At 37.0% G+C, this 23,396-nt stretch overlaps 1 protein-coding gene and 1 long non-coding RNA gene across 11 annotated transcripts in view; one reads left to right on the top strand and one right to left on the bottom strand.

Annotated features, from left to right (window-relative positions):
• THSD7A (thrombospondin type 1 domain containing 7A) overlaps window positions 1-7,097 on the top strand; it is a 282,013-nt gene extending 274,916 nt beyond the window's left edge. For 8 of the 9 annotated variants that reach the window (XM_027639106.1, XM_027639103.1, XM_027639110.1 and 5 more), the window contains 2 exons: window positions 1,797-1,884; window positions 3,273-7,097. In XM_027639106.1, the coding sequence (XP_027494907.1) occupies window positions 1,797-1,884; window positions 3,273-3,357 (173 nt within the window). In that variant the 3' untranslated portion in view covers window positions 3,358-7,097. The remainder of the gene's footprint in view (window positions 1-1,796; window positions 1,885-3,272) is intronic. The other variant, XM_027639112.1, reaches the window with a different exon arrangement.
• On the bottom strand, window positions 233-22,244 carry LOC113945192. Of its 2 annotated transcripts, none has more exons than XR_003526987.1 (4): window positions 22,081-22,244; window positions 11,414-11,533; window positions 8,533-8,632; window positions 233-437 (listed from the first exon to the last, which is right to left on the bottom strand). It is a non-coding gene; the product is annotated as an uncharacterized LOC113945192 (long non-coding RNA). The 2 variants fall into 2 exon arrangements; XR_003526986.1 differs by lacking the exon at window positions 233-437 and adding an exon at window positions 7,228-7,519.
• Between the last annotated feature and the right edge of the window lie 1,152 nt (window positions 22,245-23,396).

Genomic DNA, 23,396 nt, shown 5'->3' with positions numbered 1-23,396 from the left:
TTTATTGCAGTTTCAGAAAGGAAGGTATTAAAACTATCCTCTTCAGTTATCTGTGCTGATGTATTACCACAAACAGATGAGTTTGAGATGCTAATTCCCTTGTATACTTAGAAATAATCTGTCCACAGGGAATTCAGAAAGCCTGAGTTAGATGCCAGTAGTTGCATAATAGGAATGACCTCATTAACAGAGTTCCTTACTTTGACAAAACTAAATAAATCCATACACAAGATATTTCCAGTCTTTTTTTCAAGATGTTACTATTTTAAAACAAGTCAACCCAAAACAACCTGAAAACCCTTAAATTTACCAATGGAAATAAGGCAAGGAGAGAACAAACTAACCTATTTAGCAGTACTGAAGTCTGAATTCCTCTCATTGATATTATATCATAGAGTATGTCAGGTCAAATATCCCCAGATCTTCATTCGCGAAACCTAGCCATGATGATGTCAGGTCAAATCTACTGTTTAATTTATCAGTTAATTTCAGTTACATCAGTTATAATGTTTTTTAGGTTAATTAACGTAGCAAAGGTAAAATGTTTTGATATTGATTAGTCTTGAACAACTTGTCCACATGACTGCAAGATTTTGCATTGCTAGAGACCAGAAAGCTTAACTGCAGAGCAGTAGAAAGCACTGCTGTGTGACAGAGCAAACTCCATCTGACTAATTTTTGTTATTACATTGCAGAAATATAAACTGCATTGATGATGTCTCTTTGTTCTAGAGAGATATCAGGAAGCAGTAAGGGTTTGGTCTGAAAAATTTTATCTGTGTTTGCTTACATTGAAAATATACACAACTTCATGAAATAAAACTTTTGCCATTTGTAAATGAAATAATTCAGATTTATAATGGATTTTTTTTTATTGTCAAGGAAATGTAACAAGGCTAGCTAACATCCTGGAAAACAATGTTTTCAAAAACTCATGTAGAAATTTGAAAAATGAGTCAGATAAAAGTAATGAGTCAAAGAGCATGCCCGTACTTTTAGTTCTGACATGCTTATTTGGGGTCAGAGCAAAACCCCACAGACAAGGTCACATCATTTTTCCTGGTAGAATTGGGTGCTTCTAGGATCGAGGCAAGAAGGAGAGTGGTATGTGTACCTCAGCCTGTAAGAACATCATGTCCAAAATACAAACTGCACAGGCTGCACATAAATACAGTCCTCATTAACAAAAGACAGTTGTTCTATCTATGAGCATGGATTGTCTTTTTTAGTATATTTTTATTCTGTGAGAAGTAGTTTTATGATAACAAAACTTGCATTTGGTGGGAAAAGATATTAAAAAAATATTACTTTATGCTGTAGTGAAAGTTGTGTATGTACAGTTAAGGTATGGATGAGATAAAGCATGCTAGGATTATTTAAAAACATAAAAGTAAGTAGAAACAGGAGTAAAAATAACATGCAGATTGATTTACTGGAGCTAGAATGGAAAGTGATGCTAACAGCATATATGAGCCCTGGGCTGATGGACTGCCCTGCAATGAAACTGAGGGATTGCTCACTACCAGCGGGCCCTGGGGCTGAGTTTCTGGATATCTCACCTGCTGCCTCTGTCCCACATCTCAGCTACATTTGAATTATCCAGACTGGTTGAAAAGCAGAGCACAAGTGCAGAGAGAAGTCATTGCTCACTTATTTAACAGCATTTACTCTTATTAATCTGTAATTTTTAGTGAATACATTCATTTTGAATTATTAAAGTATTTCTATGCTATATCAGAACTAATAATTCAACAACACTAACTCAAACACTACTGACTAACATTCATTCCTTTTAGATGGGAGGCTGAAGACCTGGGTTTATGGTGTAGCTGCTGGTGCATTTGTTTTACTCATCTTTATTGTTTCTATGATCTATCTAGCCTGGTGAGTTCTTTAATTATTTATAAACAAACAATCCCACACAGACTGTAATGCAAGTGTTTACATCTGCTGCTGTAGGAACTGCAGTGTTTAATTTTCCATGTCCTTTTGTTCAGACTCAGGTTAGTAAATTCTGGTTTTACTCTAGTTGATGCATAATCACATGCTCTCCTGAGGTTAGAAGAACTTATAAATAAGGGGTAGCTTAGTGTACATTTTACTTTTTCTCTGTTTGTCTCTGTTACAGTGTCCATAATAGTTTTATTTTGTCTGTATCTCAAAATGGAAAGAGAATAGCAAGAAGGAAATCTAGTAATCAGGCAAGTCAGATTTTATATTCGACAGGATATAGAGATACACAACCAAAAAAAGTCTGAAAATTTTCTTGTCTTTTTCATACATGAAATGATATTTTTTTTAATAAGTCACCTTTACAAATGTGCTCCCTGAAGTTTTCTAGGTCTTTTTTGGATTTTCTGATCGAAATGATTGTGCAGGTAAAAGGTGAGGGAAGTGTGGTCATATACATCAGGCTGTACTGCATTAGTAGGCATTTGGGCATTTAGGGTGCTTCTGGATTTGTTTGCTTTTTAGTAGTAATCTTTGGCCACTGCAAGCCACTGTAACAACTGGCTTAATATAAATCAAGTTTCACATTTGGGCAGCCTAAGTGACATAGCTGAGATAAGATTCTGGACAAGACTGAGCATCCACAGGCCTGATATAAAGAAATGCTTATATTACACTCTAAAAGAAGACAAGTACTAAAGCATGCATAAACATTCATTTTCCTTTGGCCTGGTAAGTTTTTAAAACTATATCAAATGATTGAAAATACTGCTGAATTATAATCTAATTCAAGACTGGACAAGGAATGTTATGGCTAACAGCCATATTCCTGCTATTTATGATCAGTTTGATTATAATACCTAGAATCAACTCTAGTCATTCCAGCAAGTATAATGAGATAAAACCAATCAAAAGATGGAACTTTCCTGTGGAAACCCTTGATCTGTTGAGAGAGGTTTAAGATCTGAATAGCGTAATTTAAAAGAACCTGATTGCAGCTTTGATATATGACCAAATGTTGCATGGCAGGCTCCGAGTTCTTCTGAAAACTGACTGATGTTGCAGAAGTACCTGCCAAGGATTTTATCAAGTCACATCAGCACCATAACAGCTTCTTTCTGTACAATTGAGCTTTCAGTGAGATATTGCTTTGGTTTGATAAAGAGATAATTAGAGATCCAAGTGAAGCTTTTAGACTTATAGCTTTTATAAGTGAACAACCGAATGCATTATCAGCATGCTCATCTTTTCTTTATGACTGAAGTCCATCTTTGTATGTTATTGGTTGCTTGTTCTATTTATAAATTATCTTATTGTTTCAGCAAAAAGCCAAAGAAGCCCCAGAGAAGGCAGAACAACCGACTGAAACCTTTAACCTTGGCTTATGATGGAGATGCAGACATGTAAAATATAACTTCTCATGGTGACAAATGGAGTCCAAATTATTGGATTGAAATAAGAAGGTGTCCAAAGCCACAGGGATTTTCTATGGAGTGGATTAAGTGTTTTGACTCTGTCTTTTTTTGTAATTGCACCATAGATAAAGAAGAATGGATTTCATAATACCTATGGATATTCAAGGTATTATTGCTTTACTTTAGACCATCAGCACTGAGAAATCTGGCAGAATCACGTTAATAGACACTGCAGTTGGAGATCTCTGGTGTTTCCTCAGTCTCAGAAACTATAAGCACCACTTCTGTCTCCAGAATACTGTAGCTGACATAGTATTGAAAGTTGGAAGCCCCTGCATCATTAACCAAGTATAATCAGTACGCATGAAGAGTTTGTACCAAGCTGTCTATGACTCTTTATATTCAAGCATAACATATATACTCAGTTGAACCATATGTATTACTCTATCTGATTATATACTTGTTAAAGAGCATTTTAGTGCTTAGTACAATATTAACTTTTAACTGGGATCAACCCATTGAGCAAGCTCAAGAGTTTGCCAGTCGATGATAACTTGTGTTAACCTGCATTTCAGAGGGCAATGACTCACTTGCAAAATTCTGTCCTGTTACCACTCCAAAGTATAAAGGCCTCATGTGTACATCCAGAAAGGAGGCATTCTCAGATTTAATATTTTCTAGTGGTTGCTGTCTGGAAAAAGAATACCTGTTGTAAATGTTACAATACGTTTCTACTTTCTCTTACTCAAACTGTTGCCTGCATCTTTTTTGCTACATGTAAGGCAAATTTTTGCACTATATTAGTGCAGCATGATATGCACTTAACTAGTATTGCCATAGAAACTGCCTCTTTTCAGAAAGGATAATGATGTATCTTGTGCAAGGAGTGTCAAGTAGACAGGTCTTGAATCCTGAAGAGAGTAGTGTTCGGTTTGGACTGTGACTGGATGGAATTGGCTAAAGACGTGTACTGTACACACCATTCCTCATCACAGCAGCCATTGTAGTCTACATCATGGCAGTAATACAAGTGTCTAGTTTCTTGCCCCATCTACCTATACTGGTATAGATTGTCCTGCTGGTTTCTAATTGTACTTTGAAGGCTGTTTATGACTAGATTTTTTATATTTGTTAACTTTGCTAGAAAAAGAAGAAAAGAAAAAGAAAAGTGGTTGCCCTGTAATCCTGAGTGACATACTTCTTGTCTAAAAAGCTGTTCTGATTGTTCAACTGAAATAAAATGGTTTTGCTTTTCTTTCCTTTTGCTAGTGAAAGCTTTTTCACTGTTGCTGACAGTGAAATACTCAGAGCCCTTTCATCTTTTCTAATTATGATAATTGGATAGACTCTTTTAATTAGTTAAATTCTTGAGTGTACTGGCAAGTAAACAATAAGATCAATAGTTCTGCCATTTTAATACTTACAAATTTTAAAAAAAATCTGGCAGTATGAAAACTCACTGTTAACTTCTTCCATGCTTATGGCTTTTCAGAGTTACCGCTTCCAACATGAAGGTCATTGGCTTGTATCTACATGCCTGTTACGGATGTGATCCATGACCTGAGAAGGGTTATTCTCCTCAAATGGCTTCTTTGTGTAGCCTGAACATACAAGTGACTGTGCCACTAGTAAGCAATAGAAAACTCTATCAGGCAACCTCTCAAAAATAATTGTTATATAAAGTTCAATATTAGGTTCTCAGGTCTTTTTTATAACCTAAACCACTTCTGCCTACTTATCATGCTATTTACTCAAGAAGCACCGGGTTTTGCACACTGAATAAAACTGTAGCTTTGCAAACTTTGGCCCAGATGAACCGAAATCAATGGCAAGATTCTCATGGATGTCAATAGGTAACATCTGTCCTTAAAAATACACACTTTTTTTTCATGTAGAATAATTTCTGGAACCAACGAGCATTTTGTGGATGTTTGAGAGAGATTATGGTCCTACTTTAACTTAGCTAACATATTACTAGTGTGGCATTACTGAATCAAGAAAATTACCTCCCTCCCACTATGTAAGTATTCCCCAAATGGGAAGGATGAGCAGAGGAACAATAGTAACAATCTTTGTTACAGGTTTAATTTCTCATTTTATACCTTGGTCCAGGCACAGAGGATGAAGTTCCATGGCCCCCTGCCACAGCAGTGGTTCACTCATATATGTATTTCAGGACTGAGGGCTTCACTCTTACATCACTTTGTAAAGATCCATAGGAAAAATAGAAATCTTGATGATTTTAATTACCTTGGCGTTCTTGAGTAGAAAACAAGAAAAACCTGGTTGATTCCTCTATTGTCAGACATACATGGAAAAGTTATGAAGTTTTAAAGAACGATAACTACATGTGGAGAAATAAAGTTTAATAATGTTTTCTGTACTTTTAAAAGTCTGATTCTGTGTCATCAAATTGTTTTGGACCAATAGGGCATTGAGGGAACAGGGTTTCTTTCATTGACAGTGAGTCATCTTTATTTATTATACAGGCTGGTCTTAGCAGGAGCTGTTGCCTAGTTCTTGCCTTGAAGAGTTTTATGTCCTAAATCTAAGCATTTAATAACTTGAAATTAAAGGTATGGCATCTCCTTTTTTGTACCATATAAAATGGACAAACAAAGAAAGAGATAGGAGGGTTTTTTCAGTATGTTTGGCCTTTGCAATCCATGCAGGTATTTTAGTATGCGTTACATTTTATATCTGATCAGTGAATATCTGGTGCACATCTGCATCATACTAGTGCTGCATTTAAAATCTAGAGTGCATTTTTATTATTATTTTTTCTATGAACAAAGTGCATGGAGATTTGAAGCCAGAATGGCTTCCCTCATTATCATGAAAAAATATTAGGCTGTAAGGAGGGCAGAAATTTTATGTAAAGCTAAAAGTTGCTAAGGTGATTAAGCCCTCTAGCATTGAAACAGAAATAAATAATAGGTGAATTATCAGTATAGAATGAAAAGCAATTTGCTTTAAAAATCAGAGTGCTTCTACAAATCCAGTGCCTAAAGCAGCCACTACTGTAGATTATTAGTTTGTGAAAGTAATGTTTCCAGTGATCAAATAAACCATTCAGAAAATAGCAAAGTAGACATTTCCCTGTTGATGTGGTGGTTTGTATTTTCCTTTTTAAAACTGTAGTTTCTAGATTACTGTGTCTGCTTTGAGTCCTGGAGCAGTTCCTTTTTGAAGCTTTGATGCAACTGCACAAGCTTGTTTATATTTGGTATAAAGTATCAATTTTGAAACCCCCTTCTTCCTGTCAAAATGTAATAAAGTTTTTTTTCCAATATTACAATCTGAAGAGATCAACTTAAAAATTCTATGTGTAAATCACTGTAAAATATACCTTGAATTAAATGGAAATCTGTCTTTTTACCTTTATGTAAATTGTACTCACCCAAAGTTAAGAGTTTATTTTGCCTAATTTAATTTACTTGAATATTTATTTTGTAGAACAAGGAGGCAGCTGTCTGAGGAATGTTTACCTTTTTTTTTGTTAATGTTAATTTGTAAATTGTGTAATGCATTTTTATTTTTTAAATTATGTACATTTCTTTTTTAATGCACAAAATGTTTACGTACAACTACTACTGCAAATTTGTGTATATTGTCACTAAGCTTTATTCAGTTAATACAGATGATGTGAAAATGTAACAAGTCTTACATTTTCATCTGGGTTATTTTTACATAACTGATGTATTGCTGACAATAAATATAAACACAAAATCATTTAATGTCTTTTTTAATAGAGGTAGTATATAGTGGGATAGAGTAACAATAAAAGCCAGATCCCTAAAATATGACCACATTTTAAATAGTCTCTTTTTGGTTTTGTTTTGTTTTGGGTTTTTTTTTAAGGAGTTAGCAAACATATTCTTGTTAAAAACAAGTCTTTAAAAAGAAAAATAATTGCTGATGCTATAGTAACTGTCAAGTCTGTTGCTACAGTCCTAGTTGACTTAGAAATTTACAAAAGATGTTTAGTTAATTGATAAATATCCAATAAATGCAATAAATAATTGATATTTTAAATTTTCTTCCTTAATTGGCATTTTTATATCAGAAAATCCAACCCTTTTGTGGAGAATAAGAGGTGGATCAAGATCTCACTAAAAGACATCACTTCAGTGAAGCTGAGTCTGTCACTGTCCCTATACAAAATGAAAAAGATTCACTTTGCACTTTTTTCTGTAACTGCTCATATTCTATCTCTGTGCTCTCCAAAATTCAGTTTTTTTCATGTCCAGTTCTGCCGTGTATTTACACACCAAGTCACAGGGGATTTGTCCTATTTCAGTAGTTATTACCTCCCCAGTAACTCTTCCAGGTTAACACAATTTTGAGAGCACACAACTGATTTTAGAGGCATTTCAGGATTTTCATAAGTACCTCCTACCCATGTTTTCTCCTGCAGGAATTCACAGTAAAATCAGAGAAGTATTTTTCTTGAGTCCTACCTGCAACTTAATAGAGGAATTTCTTAGATCACTTAAATCTGTTTAATTGAATATAGGCAGAATTTTAAGAACAGAATTTCAAAAACGTATTTGAGAGAAGAAAACTAAAATTCTCATTTAAGCTCTGCAGAATAGATTTAGCTATGATATACTATTGAAGATTATGTTGTCTTCACATTCAGTAAAGAAAACATAGGATTTTGACAATTGGTTGTGAGACTTCAAGAGTAAAGGCTAACAGTTTGGGAAAGGTAGCTTTATTAAAAAAAAAAAAAATTACAGGAGAGTATGATTTTCCAGTACAAGTATAATGAAAGGACATAAATTGAGAGGTAAATCAAGAGGCTTAGATAAGCCTTGTAAATATTTTAGCCTTCTAGTAATGTGAAGACCAACAGTATTAGGTCTAAAAAATTATCCTGCTGAAACAGCAGTGAGCTTAAGCAGCCATTCAGGATCTGCTTGGTATCTCTATGCAGAACTACATACAGACTACAGAACAGGTGATCTCTGAATCTTCTTATTGTTTTCTTAGACACAGTAAAGCTTACTGTCTTTCGAAAACCAGCTAATGACCAGGCAGATTAACACTTCTTCAGAGGGGGGTGGGGACCATGAGTGTGTGTGTGTGTGTGTCTGTATCTTAGTCTTTGCTTGCCTGTTCATTTATTTTTCAGCAGAGGGTGCAGGTGTTTAATTTTTCTTACCTTCATTTAGGCACTGTCCCTGACTGTGGAGAGTTGGTCCTGTGTGGACATACTGGTGAAGCATCTCTACGTCCTTTTGTAAGTGGGAATTTTCTAAGTCCTGCTTAATGGAAAAGTTGGAAGGCTTTACTGTGAGGCACCCCTTCAGTGACACTGGGGAGATGCTATTGCTCTTTCTGTTTGCCAATGGCATCTTTGCTCTGGGACAGGACTGAGCCTGATGAGAATACATCGGCATCAGGGTGACAGGTTCATAGAATCACAGAATATGCTGAGTTGGAAGGGACCCACAAGGATCATCGAGTCCAACTTAGCCCTGCACAGGACAACCCCAAGAGTCACACCATGTACCTAAGAACATTGTCCAAATGCTTCTTGAACTCTGTCAGGTTGTTAACGCCAACCTCTGTGTACACACAGGTGGTGGTGCTGGAAGCTGACACTTCCAGCCTGATGCATAAGCCACTTCTGGTATTAATATTCTGACCAGCCTTTGACAAGATGTTGCTGTTCAATACCTAATCCTACTTGTCCTACTTTGGTCAGGTAACAGCCCTGCTGAAAAGGTGGTGGGTGGACAACACACTGAGCATGGCTCAGCTGCAGACTCTGGCAGTGAGGGAGGCAACCCTGTGGGTACAGGGCTACCCTGGAGAGAGCTTGAAGGAGGTCATTAGTTCTCCCAACTCTCATAAGGCTCTGCTGGGAGGCCCATGACTGTTTGGACCCCCTTTGGGTAAGGGAAAAAGTCCTTTGTTTTGTCACTATGGTGAAGGTAAAACTTGGCCACAGGATCATAATCCGTGATCATACCTGTTGTTGTTTTCCATATTCAAAGAAATCAAGGTTCAAGGTTGAACCTATTAAATTAGCACTATGCATTTGTGTATTAGCAAATCCCATTGAGGTGGTTTGGAGACCCCAGGGGGCAGCTGCTCAACCCAGGACACCCATCTTTCTATAGAAAGTAAGATTTGGTAATTGTCCATTTATAGATGAGGGTTTAGTGGCTCCCATATATGTTTTAATTTTTTGTGGATTGTATTCAGAACCTAGTCCTTATGTTTGTGACCTTGTGTTTCTGAAGCTGAAATTAAAAAATTAATGAGGTTTTGTTTATTTTGAAAAATACCTTTCAGTGTCAGTTTTGTTTAGCTTACAAAAAAAAAAATTTCCTCACAATTACAGTATTGCATTTGAAAGCAAGTCTAATTGTTTCCTTTCCTTAACAATTATAAAAACAAACTCTCTTTCTTACCTATACATATCAAACTGTGACATAATTCTCATCCTTTTAATTCTACCCACGGCTGCTCATTGAGATGAATATATGGAAATATTACTTGAGCTCATGACCAGAATTTAGTTAACAATTCTGTGAATGGATGTTCAGTTTGTTGGCTGTCCAGTACTGACAGGTTATTTTTAATATACTGCATAATGAAGTCCTACAAAAACCTCTCTCAGACTAAACTCAAACTTATTTAAACAACCTGTGTCATATAAAAAATATGAAAACTGTCATAGAAAGACAACGGTGACATATTGTGTCTTGCTTTCATACTCTAAACCCAACTCCCTTAATGTCTTTCTTCCTGTGTCCTCATTGTGTCTTGGTTCTTGACACAAATGCTGGATTTCATCCTTATGTGGAACTTTTCTGATTTGCACAGATTGCTATCATAGCTTTAATTTTCTTTTGATGTGTCTTCTCACTCTTAAGATACAGTTAGACAACAATAGTTACCAGTTGACAACTTACAAGTATTTGAAGACATGCTGTCAAAAGCAAAAATATGCATATTTAAAACGGGAATTTTGAGGCTGAAATCATTTTTCCTCTCTTCTTCCAACGAAAGTTACAGCTATGTATTTAGAAACCTTGAAGATACTCAATTCTACATATATTAACTATACCATTCTATTGCTGTTACTTCACACTTTTCTATACTGTTCCGTTGTTATGCTCATTTTGTATATTTGTTAATTTTAATTGTAAAAGCATAGTAAGAGGTCTCTGTTCTGTGTGTACAATTACAGCAGAAAGGAGAAGTCCCTCTTTGAAATCCTGACTGTGATATGACAATAAACAATGATTTACAGAAGCTCAAATTCTCACTATCTATTATTTGTCCAAGAATTCTGAGATGAAAGCTTGATGGACTAGCTTGGAAATGTTCTCTGTTTGTGAAGTCCCTAAAGAGTAAATCACCACGAGAGTCAACAAAAACCCCTATTCCCATGAGCAGCTCCATGGCAGGAGGTTATTCACATTTTCTGTTTCTGAGTGTTATTCTAAACACACATGGATGTCTGACTTTAGTTACTTATTCTAAACACACATGAATGTTCTGGTTTTAGTTACTTTAAGCTGTACCAACAACTTAAAATCAAGGGTAGTACAGATGATCTTGAGATATGTTAAAACAGTTTATCAGAGGTGTGCAGCATCATACATGTGTTAACACAGAGCTGTGTTCAGGTAGATATTCTGTACTTAAGGTCAGAAGGGGCATCTCCATACAGGTATCTTTCAACTTTGAATCTCACTTTTAGTTTCAATATTGCACAAATGAAAGAAATGCTCATTATTTAATTTGATTTGTACCAACATAATAGAGACTAAAACATCCCATGTACTTAGTACTGCAGAGTACTAAGTACTGCAGACCTGTCAGCTGCAGGTCTGCTCCTTTTCGACCAGAGAGCTGAACCCACATAACCTGCATTCCCAATCTGATTATTAGTCCCAAAAACATAAACAGTTATTAATAAAGGCTGTATGACCTACTAGCAAAGAAACAATGTCCCACACAGAGTCTAACTACCAAAGTAGTCTGACAAATTGGTAGGAAATAAAGTTTCACTGGTTCAGTCTTACCTCTTTTTATAAGAATTATGTTGGTTGCTTCCTCACTGCTTTGTTTCTTCAGTCTTCAGAATGCAGGATTCTGTAGCTCCATTTTGTGAGTGGAAATTGGTGACACCAGGTTTCACTTAGCTGAGGAAAGAAAAATATAATTAGCTGGCAGTTTTGTGACTGCCTGAAGTTGAATTTAATGAACTGCAGCAAAAGCTTTCTGCAACATTAGAACAGCAGCTGGAGCTAAATCCTACATTTCTGCCTTAAATGGCCTCCACTTACTAGCTGATGAGCATAGCATTAGGGGCAGTCATTTGTTCAGTTTTACAGGAATATAAAAGGAAGCTTTGCAACACAAGCAAGAAGTTAATTGTCAGTCTCAAACTGACTCTCAAATCCTATTGCAGAATTGCAGTGCTGAAGAAGCCAGGACAGAAGTCTAATGGCCTCAAAACTGTAAATGGGCTCTTTCAGAAAGGGAAAGCATTATTTACATTAAAAATTGCCATACTCCATATCTGTTAATATATTCTCTTTGAAATGAGGTGGTACTGCAGATGACAAGACTTCCATCTGCCACCTTAGATCAATGAAATGGCAAAACAGTATGTTTCTCCAGAATACTTCATGGGTCTCATCAAAATGCCTTACTATGACATATTAAAAATTGTCTTTATGTTTAACAATAAGCCATAAAGCTTTCTGCTATTATTTAAGGCTTTATATACCTATAATTACACTATGGAGATGATAAGAAAATAATATATGTGATAATAATATTTATTATTACTTGATTTAAATTGTTTAAAACTTTTAAGTTCTACTTCAGCAGTTGTCAATTAGTATGCAAAACATCCTGAGCTATCTCTTCATAATTGTATTGAACTATGTATACAAGAAGAAATCATAAATGCAACAGGATTAGGAGGATTGTTGGGTTTCTTACAGTAGAATCACAGGACAATTAAATAAAAGTAAAAAACATTAAATTTCTTTTAAAGAGGGAAAAAATATTATTTTAAAGAATTCTCCAGGTCACTGTGTGCAAATTGCTTTTCAAAAAACCTTCCAGATCTTCCATTTAGCATACAACCCCCTAAGGACAAGGAAATTCATTGTGCTCGAAGTTTCTCTGCAGAAGACTTGCACAATCCACTGTCTGTGCATGTCTTCATATTTCCACAGCCTTTTCCTTTTCTTTTTTTTTTTTTTTAAATTTTTATTTTTATTTTTTTAGGGGAGGGGGTGCGAGGAGAATCTTTCCCGATTTTAGTTTGTGTCAGAATTGTACATATTTGACTGTCAGATACAATATATCTATGTCCATGTTTCATTCTCTCATCTTCTGGAAGGCTTTTAACCCAGCTGAACTAGTTGCTAAGAGCATCACCACAGGAAATCAAGTTGGAATAGCAGGAAGGGCACCAGGTGTCTACATTTAGGTTTTTTTCTTTTTCTTTGTATAGTAGAATCATAGTTTTACACGGGTAGCAGTAACAAGCAGTTATTCTTTGCAGAGTCGTCCTTATGATTAACATGATGATTGTAGACCTGGAGCTGGACAGAACTGGTTTTAGAGATAACAAAGAAATAGTATCTAATATACATAAAAAACACCGTGTATAGTAAATTGGTGCAATATGAAACTACAGAACAATGAAGACAAAGCAAAGGTGCAGAAAGGTGTTGGCAGACACATAGAAATTACCCAAACTGATCCTAGAGTAAGGATCACCACAAATATTGCATTCCTCACACTGAAAGACTACAGAGGCTGACAATTCACTGACATTTCACCACTGCCACCAATGTGAAACCCCAAGCTCAGCACCCAGAGGAGCAGTGGAGACATCAGCCTAACACTGGGAGGAAGGAGTAGGCACTAGCAGGTATTTATACAAACATTTTAACTGCATTATTTTTCTTTTTTAAACAATGAGATCTGGACTAATAATGCTTCACTTTTAGTAATATTAATAATTTTTTAGCTCTACATACATAAAAGGTGTGCTTACTGCTTATGCCCATAAGCAAGATTTTAAGTGTAACAACTCTGCAGTAGCATAGAGAATTCTGGGGCAGCTGGATGAGAAAAAAGGATAGATAGATTTTTTGAGTTATATGAATATAGATACACTAATCTTCTCTTGGTACATCAAAATTTAAAAAGCTAGACACAGTCTGCCTTCAAATAATTAGAGAGATGTTTAAAAATGTAAGAAAATATTGTCTTTACCTTAAGGACATATCTTACTATTTTTAATGGAGAATTTCAAGCTAGTTTAGCAGGATCTTTTAATTTAGACCTGAATCAAAATCCTAAATTTACTAAAACTGCACTACATGCAAAAAAATGTGATGACAGAAAAAAAAATCAACAATGACAATTTTAGAAGGAAATACATAAGTATTTATTACCATAAGCAAGGCTTTTGTCTGAATTGTGATTTTGTGTCACAAGTCTAACCAGTTAAACTAATGTTGTCCACCTAATATACCAATAAGCTAGAAAGCTGTTCAATATGGACACAGAACTTGCTAATGCTAAAAAAAAATACTGACTGAGCAAACATGGTAAAGAAGCCTATGGGCTAGTTACTGAAAATATTAAAATTATGAACAACTAGAATAAAAAACTGCCTGAAGTGAACAAAAGAGTAGCTAGGTTTGACTGCAAAAAACTACAAGATAGCAGTGAGGGACAAAGAAGAGCAAGGGAAAATATGTCATAAATCAATGAGCCACATCAAAATCTGATGTGATCAAAGACATGAAAAAATGTGCTATGAGGCTTTTCTCTCTCAAGAGCAGAGTAGAATTATTTCAAAATAACTTACGTTTGTGATAGTAAATAGAATAATAATGCCTTTAACTACAGCTCTGCAAAGGACTGGTGAAGACAGGGACAGAATAAGTAAAGAATTATTTAGCAGTTATACATCTCACAGAACAACTTATTAGCAAAAGATATTAATGAGTGGAAAATTTGAAAGTAATCTTTAAAGAATAATAAAAAATTAAAAGTTTTTGTAGCATAGGGCTTTTCCTTGCATTTACAATATCAAGCCAAGCGTTGTTTGTTTCAGGACTCTCTAGGCCAGTAGTTGTCCGCCAGCCACTGTATATAGCACACTTAGGTGGCTTTTACTTTGGGACCAATTTTCTTTTGAACTTATGACATCTCTTAGCATCTACCACCCTTCTAATAGCTCCAGAGTAGTCAAGTAAGAAGCAGATCTGGGGTATGGTCTACAGCAGGTACCATTGCCCTAAATTCATAAAAGACAAGAGGCAGGAGAGCCTGACAGTCATTTTACCCAGAGTATGATTCCTCCTCGAACATCAAGGGTCACACGCACACGTAAATGCCTGAAACATGCCTGCCCACCCACAGCATGGTGGAAAGAGTCTTGAGCTGAAGACAGGTGAACAAAATTCTTTTTAAAGGAGAACTTGAAAGAATGTGAATGTCATAACGAGGTGAGGTAAGAACAGCATAAAATTCCAGCACATTCAGATAGTCAGTGTACCTTGAGAATAACACAAGAACAACATGTAACTCAAGTGCATGTGGACAAAAAAAGACTTTGATATATGGTCTGGATATATGGCCTTGAAGAAGTACCTGTGCAAACTTCAGCTCCAGTATTTATGATTCCTAAGACTAAAGCATACTCTCTCCAGGAAAGCAGTAGAAGTCTCAACTGGGAAAACATTAAAAATAAACTGCCTACAATAGTGGAACATTTGCTGATCCAAACAATCCTGATGACCAGGGAGAGCACCCAGGTCCCTTTCATTAGGGAGTGCTGTGCTGTGGATAGGCCAGGTGGTCTAGGGTGACAATTCTGCAATATTTACCATTATCACAACTTGTTTCAATTACTTGTACCTTCATTGATCTTTATGCAATTAAATATTGTTTTAAAGTAACGGATCTTGATTGTGGACTCTCTACTAGAGGTTTCCTGGAGAACTCAGTCGTGCGGTCCCCTTTTTGGCAGGGAGGGAGCGACCAAGTTTTCTCTCTGAGTTCCAAGGCGAAAAGGCCTTTATTTCGAAACTCCCACTGTTTATATGGGCTCGAGGGGAGGGCAAGAAGATGGAACGTGATTGGGTCAAGGTCCAGGGAAAAGGGAGTGGCTTGAGGGCTCTACTGACCAATGGAGGATACAGGAGGACCATGTTCCAGTAACAGAACCAGGGACTGCGGAGAGGCAGGTGAGACAGCCTACCTGCTTATGCAGAGGCGGAGTCCGCGATCGGGAAGGGGAGACAGCACGGTTCCAAATGGGGCCGTGTGGGTCGGGGAAATTACACAACTCAGGGAGAACCCGTACAATAAAAAACACAAGTAGCTGTTGTTTTTCTACTTCGCTCAGCCCCGGGAAGGCTGCCGCTGTAGTGGACCCGTTTCTAAAGCTGTTCTTTCCAGGCTTCGAAATCCTGCCATCTACCCACATTAAAGCTTCAGTTAAAACTGGGTACCCTATGATGACTTTCTTATTAAAAAAAATACCTGACAATCCTTTGGTTAGAAACCTTACTTTTTCTCCAGTTTGGGGGAGAACTCAAAACAGGGGAACTGCAAGGAGGAGCTGACTGTAAAGTCAAACCTAGCCTTTCTTTAAAACCATTCAAATCAGGAAAAATTACAAATCTTTTAAAACCCATAATTTCCCCCTTGTCCCATAGAAACATCTTCATATACTGGAAACTGAACTCCCACAAGATACATACTCCTGGTATGGCACACTAAGAAGATTAAGGGATTTATAGAGATGAAGAAAGATGAATTTGGGAAGAAGATAGGGATGAAACTTGAGAAGAAGGTGCAGAGAAATTAATTGTAAGAGTTGACTATGTGAAGTGAATGAAAATTGGACCCAGTGAGAAAAAAATATCACATGATTATATAACTGATAGTATTGTAAAACATATACACTTTTGTTTTCATGCTTTACTCTGTTTTCTTTGGACACCGAGTCAGATAATGGGTTAGGATTCATAGAAATCTTGATGAGATTAACAAATAATTGAAAGATGTTTTGTTTTATAGATTCTAATACCTGCAGGTACGAACATGGACAATATCATTATTTCTCGCACCTAGTAGGCCAGACTGGGATCCCAATACTAAAAATTATCATATAAAACTTATTAATTAGTTCACAGACAAGTGAAGTAAGCCCCTCTTATCTACAGTTAGTAATGTCTGAGGGGAAAAAATATTCATGCAAAAAATAAAATAAATTTATCAACAACTTTCCAGTATTTTAAAAGCCAACAAGTATCTCAGTAAAGACTTTTTTTCTTTCAGCTTACCTGCATTTGGTATATCCTGCATATAAACAATTGCCAGATTTACAATTGACCAAAGATGTCAACTTTTTTTGTATTCTTGTCTAATAGAAGCACATTTTTTCACTGCTTGTAAAATGGACCTAAAATACAGTGAAAGCACAGCCCACATGTATTAACCTACCACCTTCAGATTCTTAGGGACCAAAATCTATAAGACTACGAAAATACTCCATGCCATCACTGAAGATTTTGGTCTTTTCTTTTAAAAGGTTTGCTTCCTGAGAGCTAAATGCCATCCGAGTTGTCATCACCACATCAGTATATCAAATTAAGCTGACTTTTCAAATGAGCTTCTAATTTGTTGGCTGAAAGAAGGGGAAAAAAAGGCATGATCTCGCCACATAATATTTCCCTTGTCACCAGTCTGCATCCAAGTAATTTGATTTCATGGCATGTAATGCTATGTTTTGGATGACTTAATAGAGATGACTTGAATTAGCTTCACTTTCCTGGCATTGTCTAGATTGTAATTAGAGCAGACTATTTCACACACTGTACACTTGTTTTATAGCAAACATATGTGACACTTCTGGGATATGGAAGCTGATATTAACAAATAAGTATGCTAACAAATTCAACCAACATGTTAATTTTTCATTTGTAGGCCCTTATCTCCATCTATGAGGGTGATGCAAATTTTCTGTAGACTTTGGTGATGCAGCTACACCTGAATGAATTCTCTGGCAAAACAAATATCTATTTCATGATCTTTCAGTAGCAAACAAACACTCAGAATCATGTTTCTGTTTCTTTTGCACAGAAAATCACAACAGTATTGCAAGATGAGTAGTTCGATTCCCAGATTTGATTTCAGCCCTGTACCACCTATAACCAGGGCCTCCATGGCTTCCCAAAACCCTCTTTAACACACAAGATTCTCATGCATTGGACTCCCAGGCAAAGTACCTTTAGGTAAAATCAACTCTGTTTAGATTCTCCATAATTTCCCTGTGGTCTAGTGAGGACAGGGCCAAGACACAACACTTGAGCACCAAGTTCTGTATATGTATACAGTGATATGAAGCATAAACCTATGAAAAGTAAACCACAGCCACAACAGTGTAACAATTTATAAGCAAGGATATTGATTGGGAAAGGGTAAAAAATTAAGGGAAAGCTACTTTGCTTATTTGCACAGCAGAGGGCCAGAGTAGCAATATAGCTATTCTGGAGGCATGTAATATAATGATTCAAAGGATGGAAAGGATGCCAGCTTCACTGAGTTGAGGATAAAAAGAACTCACTGTTCAGCCTGACTCACCAAACTAGCAGACAAGACACTCAGATAAACATATAAACTTTACAAAATTTTCTAGCACCAAACTCCCTAATTATTGTAGGTTTCTTCTGTTTCATAAATAAAAGTTTCAAAAAGACATGTTTGGTTACCTGATAAAACAACAGAAATTACCAAAGCAATGCCAGGCTGGGAGGACCTTAAATGATTCAGATCAATTGATAGGTAATATGTGAAATGAAGCAAAACAAAATCAACTTGTTAACAGTATCTGCTTTGATCTTACTTCTTGAATTAGTAATTGCAGTTCCAGTGAGTACTGTAATATGAAGAACAGAGAGCTGCAACAGCAGCAGCAAGAACAGACAGCCAGGTACAGAGGGGTCTCAAGTTTGCACGTTTTTCTTGTCCAACATGAACAATTGTTCAAGAAACAATAAAAAACAGGAAGAGATGAGAGTACTCATGGGCAAGCTGGTGTGGAAAACCACAACCACCTCTTACCAAAGGCAATACCACAGAACTTCAGATTCATCAGTTGTGATTACAATGCAGAATCCATAGAGAATATCATGGTATCTTGACAACTGTTTAATTTAGAATGCAATAAAAGAAGTATTTTTTTCAACTACCAGGGGAGAAATAGAAAAAAAAATCAAGATCATAGAGGAACTGATATGTCTGAATTCAAAACACCATTGATTATAATTCTTAAAAGATTTAAAATTTTAAAAAGAAGTGAAACATGACCTCATTGGAATATACATACAGTAATATACACTGAGAATATATTTGTTCTCCTTTTCACTTTTACATAGAAGTTACTCTACCTGTGTACTACACACATTCACACACTACCTCTTAAGTGAAGTGGCCTTGGGCTGAATATCAAGGATGGCTCACCCTGTGGCAGTCAGGAGTCTCTCAGGCAATGTGTACATGGAGGCACAGTACAGTCATCACAAGGCAGTATGCACACAGCCTCTCTGGGCACAAAGGTGTGTTTTGGTGATGGTTAAAGGACAGGCAAAGGAGAAATGCAGCTCTACTGATGCAAGATGTGCCATGGTGCTTGTTCTCAGTTCTGAAGAAGATGGACTAGTTATGGGTCATCATTAGCACAGATATGAACCACAAGGTCTCCAAAGGATGCTGTTATTGACTTAATTACTCAGGGAAATGCAGCTGCGCTATCAGGGGTTGCTGTAGCACTTGAGATTCTGCAAAATAGAGAGAGTCTGTGAATATCTTCTTAGACTTCATATATATGTTCTATAGAACTGCTTGACATTTTGAAAATAACATATTTATACTCCTATGTGCTTTTTCGAGGATAATATTGTATGGAATTGTTTTGTTTCCTTTTAACCAGTTTGGTAAACCCAGGTGCCCCCATTTTTCTACTGCTGTGAAGGTAATAAGACTAGTTATTAAAATGCCATTGTGTGGACTCTCAGTGTTCTTGCCTTAGAAAAAGAAAAAAGATGCAACAGTTTCAAACATTTTTCCCTTTTCCATTACTTTAATGGAAAGTAGTCTGTAGTCTGAGGTAAAAGCAATTTAATAAAGTCTCCTTCTGGTGTTTACAGCTCTAAAAAGAAGAAAGGAAAAAACTTCAGAAAAGTTTACCAGAACACTAAAACAAATTGGGGACATGTTTTTTTTGTCACTTTTGTGATGTCTTCTAAACACTTTTACATGTCATCAGACCAATTAGCCAAATGGAAACCTATCAGTGAACAAACTGAGCCAGAATGACTTCATTATTTAACAGGAATAACACCTTTTCAAACATTACCATCCAATTTTCATTTCCTGGAATCAAAGAGAGACTTCAAAGATGTTAGATTAACAGCAAAAACCCCTAACTGATGGGAAAAAAAAAAGTGATGGACCAGGAAAAAAGATTAATCAAACAGAGGTGCAAATGAAAGCAATGAACCTTTAGCAGACTTTTTGTATAAACATTAGTCTTTGCATGTCAAAACATGAATGATGTTGATGAAAATCTTCACAAAATTTTCTAAGTGCTAATTATTACAAACTTTGGACTTCTGGAAAATTTACTGATAGTTTAAAACCAATCTGTTTGCATATATATAACTACATGTGTATATATATGTGTGTGAGTAAGTGTGCTAAGACACTTGAACTACTGGTGTGTTACAATGTCTTGGTACAAGACGAGGGAGGAAGAACAAAGTGTTGCATCAAAAACCTTTATACATATGTAGGCTGTTTTAGTCTGTGTATGTCCAACATCCATTGCTAGGGCAATAGCTCTGGAAACATACTAATGATACCATTAATAAATGATAAATGGATATACGAGAAACTGCACACGAGGTATCAGATATTTGAGCAAGGTACCACTGAGCCAAGACACACTTCTGAGCCCAAGACATCAGAAGATTTTTGAGTATGTAAGGCCTGAACTTGCATATGTGGATGACAAGACATTTTCAAAGACTTCCCCATTTAAAGACTTAACTGTAACAGCCACATTTTCTCTCTTGCAGAAAAACAGAAAATGTACAACATGAAGGAGTCCCCAGGATACAGTCAGGTGTCCAGTACTCTGGCTTGCATTTTTGAGGGGGCTGAAAAAAGTAGCTCCATCTTTTGAATAAGCACCTAGTTATTTGTTGAAGTGAGAGAAAGGTCATTATTAATGTCTAAGTTTGATATTATCAGTAAATAGCTCTGCTTGTGTTTACAGTCATCTTTCTCTTTTCTTACAAAATAATATCTCTCTCAGAAATTAAAATGCAATCACTACTAAGAAAAGTGAAATCTCTTTTTATTCTCAGTGCTAAAAACAGAACAAATCAGAGTGAAACCTCATGGCAACTAAGGTGGACACATTCAAAAGCCTCACATGTACCAAGTCAAAGTGAAGAAAAAGGAGATACCTCCCTTGGAACATGTGGTGAGATGTGAGATGGTCAGTGTCCTGGGAAGGTGAATTTTCTCAGTCTAGGCATGTTAAACCTGCCCTTTACCAGAGGTTAAACCTAGAAATGTTAATGGTGGGCCTGCAACAGAGAAACACATACAGGAAAATAACTTTGTTACCTTGCTTATAAAACCAAGTCCTGCCCTATCTTTACATTTGGAGTCTACAATTATTAACACTATTACCAGAGGTTTTGTTACTCTTTCTTCATGACACTGTTCCTGCAACAGTACAACAGCTATTTCCAGCTCATTCCTCAGTAACAGATGGGTATGAGAGCTCCTGCACTGAACACATGAATAATGAGCAAGGTACACTTTTTGGATGGGAACTACACAACTGAGGCATCTGTCCTGTGCTCTGCTTTTTTCTGTGTCCATCATGTTCCTACTTCATTATTGTCCTTTCAAAGATTTTCTCTGGAGAGGACACTGGAATTAAATTACTTCTCTACTTTTGATTGACTGCAAAGCAGCTGTGGAGCAACCAAAGAGTCACCAATCTCCCTCACAAATTACAGTAAATAGCTTCTAAAATAAACTTTGACAAGCTGGTTATGCCTAGCAGCACTGATGCTGAAATATGCGCTGGACTTAAAAAGGAGGAGAGAAGAGTATTTGGCAGTAGGTAATAAAATGCAGAGACAAAGCTCATGACACTCCTGCCAGTGTGAGCTTGCATGTTTTGAGAATGAAAAAAGGTAAAAAATTTAAATGGAAATAAACACAGGAGTAATGTCAATATTTCATATTTGGTTATTGGAGGATTTCATTACCTGAAAAAAATGAGTCTTTTGTTATGAAAACACCTTGACTGTATCTGAAAAATCCAATTGCTATATCGATCATCAGCTCTAGGTGATAAATATTTTGCACGGGATAAAACGACATATTAATTGTTTCCCTGGCATAGGACGCCTCTAGTCTGACCTATACTCCCCAGCTAACCACAATACCAGAGTTCTTACAACTCTGCACTTCAGCATCAATGGCAAGCTGTGGGTCTGTCTTTGTCTGGAACTCCAGGGAATTCTCCCCTTACTGACACAGGAAATCCCTCTGCTACGGTAAGATGACAATCCTACAACGGTAACATCGGAGAGGAAGCGGTATCAGGGAGTTACTTCACCGTGAGACAGTTGCCTGTTCAAACAGAACGCGACAGTCGGCAAATCCTGTAAGTTTTAAAATACTGTCAGTTTCCTGTCGTGTGTGTCGGTGCCTCACAGCAAAGCACCGGCAGCTCTGGCGGTCGCTGCCTCCGCACGGGGCGGGTGGTCCTCGGCCGCGGGTCCCGGCGCAGTTCGGCCCGTGGCCACCAGGCGGCGCTGCGGCCGCGCCGCTCTGCCCGCGGGCACCGCCCCCCGCTCGCTCGGTGCCACCGCGCAGCGCGGGAGGCGGGTCAGAAATTCTGCCCAAAATCCGGGTACCGTTACGTTTTGGAGGTGCACGGCCTGTGAATTCTCCCACGACGCTGTCTTTGTAGCAGATGCAGAAATAAAATCAAGGCAATGTGGAGATTTAGAGACACGGATTACTGCACTGGGAGGGTCCCATCAGAGACCGTTTCCTTTTCCTATTCCTGCTCTCATCTGCATCTCTTTGAACACAGCATTGCACTATCCACTACAGTACAGCTGGCAAATCTCTGCTCTGCCGATGTTTTTCCTTGCTCTAGCTGTCACTGTTGTCACTGCCATGGCCCTTTGTGCTCCTTTTTGCTGATTTAGCATGCCTAGAAACAAGGACACGTAAATCCACAGCATGTAGATCTCCTTTCTGATATCAGACATAGATATAAATTCAAGGCCGAGCAGAGAGGACTAATGACCTCCTTCGAGCTGTTACTCGTGCAGCTGTGTGTGCAGTTCCCTCTCTCAGTGCCAGCATCTGCAGCTGAATTGTGACAACGTGATAAAAGTTTAGCAAACACCCAACAACTTTGAGGAAAGGCTTCAGTGCTATGAATAAGCTTTTAAAATAAGATGAAAGTAAAGTGATAAGACAGAAGGAAACAATACAGTGCAATTCCCTGATGAGATGATGCAAAGTTTACGCTGCTGCTGAAGAGCAAGTGCAATCGTATGCACCAGTGAGCAGTTTCTGTAAATAAATGGAAGAAAGGAATGAGGACCAGAAGTTAATTAAGTTTTTTAAGCATTTTAGGGAACAGACTTTTAAAGGCAAAGAGACCATTCCTAAGAAGGGAGCAGCATTCTTGCAGAAACTTTCTCTCTTATTCCCTGAAGAAGCTCAGCAATGAGGACAGCTGTGCAGGAAAGAAGATTAGACACAACCATTTGCTAAACAAGTAATGGTGAAACCTTTCAAAACAAATGTCTTAGTTTCCATCAAATATCACATCCATCTTTTGGGTGCTAGGAATGATGCAAATAAAATATAATTACCCCATTATGCACTGGATGTGGATATTTGGCCCTCTTT

The sequence above is a fragment of the Corapipo altera genome, unplaced genomic scaffold (assembly GCF_003945725.1).
Source record: "Corapipo altera isolate COAL_440 unplaced genomic scaffold, ASM394572v1 44, whole genome shotgun sequence".
NCBI classification, from domain to species: domain Eukaryota; kingdom Metazoa; phylum Chordata; class Aves; order Passeriformes; family Pipridae; genus Corapipo; species Corapipo altera.
Note: the sequence above shows the minus strand (reverse complement) of the source record. Positions and strands in the feature narration are given on the sequence as shown.